The 3,384-nt window shown below is 57.9% G+C and overlaps 1 protein-coding gene across 1 annotated transcript; it reads right to left on the reverse strand.

The window, feature by feature from the left end:
* Positions 1-776: 776 nt before the first annotated feature.
* Positions 777-3,130, reverse strand: tril (TLR4 interactor with leucine-rich repeats). Its single transcript, XM_066673481.1, has 2 exons — positions 1,901-3,130; positions 777-1,834 (listed from the first exon to the last, which is right to left on the reverse strand). Exons 1-2 carry the CDS (start codon positions 3,128-3,130, stop codon positions 950-952), a joined length of 2,115 nt encoding a protein of 704 aa, XP_066529578.1. The 3' UTR covers positions 777-949.
* Positions 3,131-3,384: the final 254 nt, after the last annotated feature.

Below are 3,384 nucleotides of genomic sequence, written 5' to 3' on the forward strand. Positions count from 1 at the left end.
TTACTGCTGCTGTCTTAAGAACATAACACATTTTCCTCATGATTTCACAGTAACAAAAAGTGGTTTTCCAGAATTGCACATTGGTGGCACATCGGCACTGTCTGTCTGTTATAGGAACAAAGTACAATAGCACCCTCTTGTGGTAATTGATGTATGGTATTTAAAAAAAAACAATTGTCATTTTATTGAAAAATGAAAAGAAACAGAAAAATAAAATAAAAATATTGATATGCTAATTCGGGCGGCACGGTGGTGCAGCAGGTAGTGTCGCAGTCACACAGCTCCTGGAACCTGGAGGTTGTGGGTTCAAGTCCCGCTCCGGGTGACTCTCTGTGAGGAGTTGGTGTGTTCTCCCCGTGTCCACGTGGGTTTCCTCCCACGGTACAGAAACGCATGTTGGTAGGTGGATTGGTGACTCAAAAGTATCGATAGGTGTGAGTGAGTGTGTGTCGCCCTATGAAGGACTGGTGCCCCGTCCCACCTTGCGCCCAATGATTCCAGGGTAGGCTCCAGACCCACCGAGACCCTGAACTGGATAAGCGCTTACAGATAATGAATGAATGAATATGCTAGCCCTTTTTCCTTGATGGTATATGTAATGAATGCAGTGACCAATATTTAAAATAAATGGACAAAACAATGGAAATGAAATGCCATTTTCAAACTGCTTCGTTCTTAGGGTATTTTTTTTGTTTAATATAATGACAATTGTAATTTTTAATACTATGCTCGGGTTAATGTGAATTGTAGGACATTACATTGATTTCTATTCATTTTTGGAGAATACAAAAAAACAACCCTAACCCTAACCAAAACCTAACTTTAAAACATGTCTTCATCTTAATATAATGTTTTACACTGTGGGACCCAGCTGTTTGTCCCCACAAGGTCCCAACAATGTGAGTGTGTAAACAGGTTTTGGTCCCCACGATATGACAAATTGCCGCACCTAGTCGGAGAACCGGTGCATGGTGACGTCATCCTGCCTGCAGGCGGGCGCGCTGTTGTAAATCCGCTCCGCTGTAAACTGGATCAGGTCTCCCTCCTCAGCGAGTGCTCGCCCGCTTCTGTACGCGCTGAACTCCGAGGACGCGCAAGCGGTTGCCATGGCGGTGCGGAATGGCGTGCGCGCGGAGAACGAATACGCGCCCCCGCCTTTGATTCTGCCGCTCCGCCTCCTTCTCCTCCTTCTCGTGAGCGCGCGCGTCAGCCCCGCCCCGCCAAGCAGCACCGCGAGCAGCACGCTCACCGCCAGAGCCGCCAGAGCCATTGGCCATGCCTTTTTCTCCGCATCGCGCGCGCCCGCCGCGGTCACAAAGCCAGCACAGTGGTCGCGCGAGGCCACGTGGCATGGAGCCCCGCCCACCACGCTCTCCACGCAGGCCATGTAGGCGGAGTCGGGGCGGAGCTCGCGCAGCGTCAGGGCCCTGCTGGTGCCATCTTCGTAGGCATAGCGTGGGAAGCGCGTGGAGTCTCCGAGGCGGTCGAAGAAGACACGAAAGAGCAACGCGAACTCCCCGCCATCCGCCGCCGCATCCCAGCGCACCGTGGCCGTGCTGTCCGCGACTTCGTCCACGGTCACGTTGGCAATGTGGAGACGGTTAAAGCGGCACGCGTCCGTGTGTTCATAGTGGTGTTCCTGTCGAGAGGAGTCCAAGCGTTGCTGCGTTGTCATGGGGACTATTTTAGTTGTTAAAGTACCCTTAAGGGCTCGTGGCTTCCCGCGCTTTTTCCCCGGTCTTGAACTCGCGCTGGTGTTCTGTATGTTCTCGTTTATCCTCTGCGTGGACTGCTCCTCGCGCTCCTGTGCACTCCCACCCTGAACCACCGCCTCCTGTCGCGCGGCAGCCGTGTACGTTTCGCGATCCATTTCCTTCACGCGTTCCTCCTCCTGTGTCACCTCGCGCTCCTCTAGGCACGAGTCACTCAGTTCCATCAGCTCTTCCTCCACCTTCTCCTCGTCCTCCTCGCGGCAGCGCACGGCCACGTGTCCGCCTCCTTCTCCCCCCGCGCGGCTTTTCACCGCCTCGGCGCGGCAGCCGCACGCCCACTCGTTGCCGCGCAGGTCGAGGGCGCGCAGAGCCGTGTTGGTAGACAGCGCGCCGCCCGCCAGACTGGCGAGCCGGTTTCCTCGCAGCGCGAGCACGCGGAGGCGCTCGAGCTGCGCGAACGCGCCATCGTGCACGCGCGCAATGCTGTTGGCGCTCAAGTCGAGGCGTTCGAGGCGCGCGAGTGGGTCCAGTAGGCCCGCGGGCACCTCGGTCAGCGCGTTGCCGTCCAGCGCGAGCTCGCGCAGGTGCGACAGGCCCGCCAGGGCCTCGGGCTCCAGCTCCGTGATCCCGTTGCCGCTGAGCGAGAGCGTCACGAGCCTGTGCAAATCCTGAAAGACGCCCGCGCCCACATGCCCGATACGGTTGCGCGCCAGCAGCAGCGTCCTGAGAGAGTGGAGGCGCGCGAAGGTGCGTGCGTCGCGCAGTTCCGTCTGCTGGTTGTCGGAGAGATTCAGCAGCTGCAGGCGCGCGAGTTTGGCAAAAGCCGCGGGATGCACGCGGCGCACGCGGTTGGACTCGAGCCGTAGCGAAACCAGACCGGACAAGGGCTCGAAAACGGACTCGCGCAGAGTCTCCAGTGCGTTTCCGTCCAGCCGCAGCTGCGTCACGCTCGTTAGGTTCCCGAAGGTCCCGGACTCGAGCTCCTCGATGACGTTGTGGTTCACGTAGAGCACGGCGAGTTTCGTTAACGGCTGCAGCGCGAGCGGTGGCACGGCCGAGAGGAGGTTGTGGCCCAGGTAGAGTTCCCGCAACTCGGAGAGCTTCGCAAACGCGCGCGGGTGTACTTGTCCAATGCGGTTGAACTGTAAGTCGAGGCGAGTCAGGCGGCTGTAACGTGCCAGGTCGCGCGCGCCCACGCCGTCAATGAAGTTGCCAGCCAGGCCGAGGACGCGCACGAGCAGCGCGCTGTCGGCCGGAAGCGCGCGCGGCACGGTGCGCAGTCCGCGGTTTGCGCAAAGTACATGTGGTGGCGCGCGTCCGCACTCGCAACTCTCCGGGCAGAGGGCTCGCGCTGTGTGGAGAACAGCGGGCAGCACCGCAAGGGCAAAGAAAAGGAAAAGGAGCGCGCGCGCGGCCATCCCCGGGACAGTGCAGTGGTCATTCCTCTGCTTCGGTCCGGCTGGTCAAGAGCGCGCGAGCACAACCCTGCTGCAGATCCAGCTGCAGTGAAGACTAAACACAGAGAGAGAGAGAGAGAGAGAGAGAGAAAGGAAAGGTCCGCCTACTCCAATTTCTCTCACCCCACTGGTCATCTGGTGCAGATTACACACACACACACACACACTCTCACACACAAGTAACAAGTAACACAATGGCGTTTCTGTTTTATTGA

The sequence above is a fragment of the Hoplias malabaricus genome, chromosome 6 (assembly GCF_029633855.1).
Source record: "Hoplias malabaricus isolate fHopMal1 chromosome 6, fHopMal1.hap1, whole genome shotgun sequence".
Lineage (NCBI taxonomy): Eukaryota > Metazoa > Chordata > Actinopteri > Characiformes > Erythrinidae > Hoplias > Hoplias malabaricus.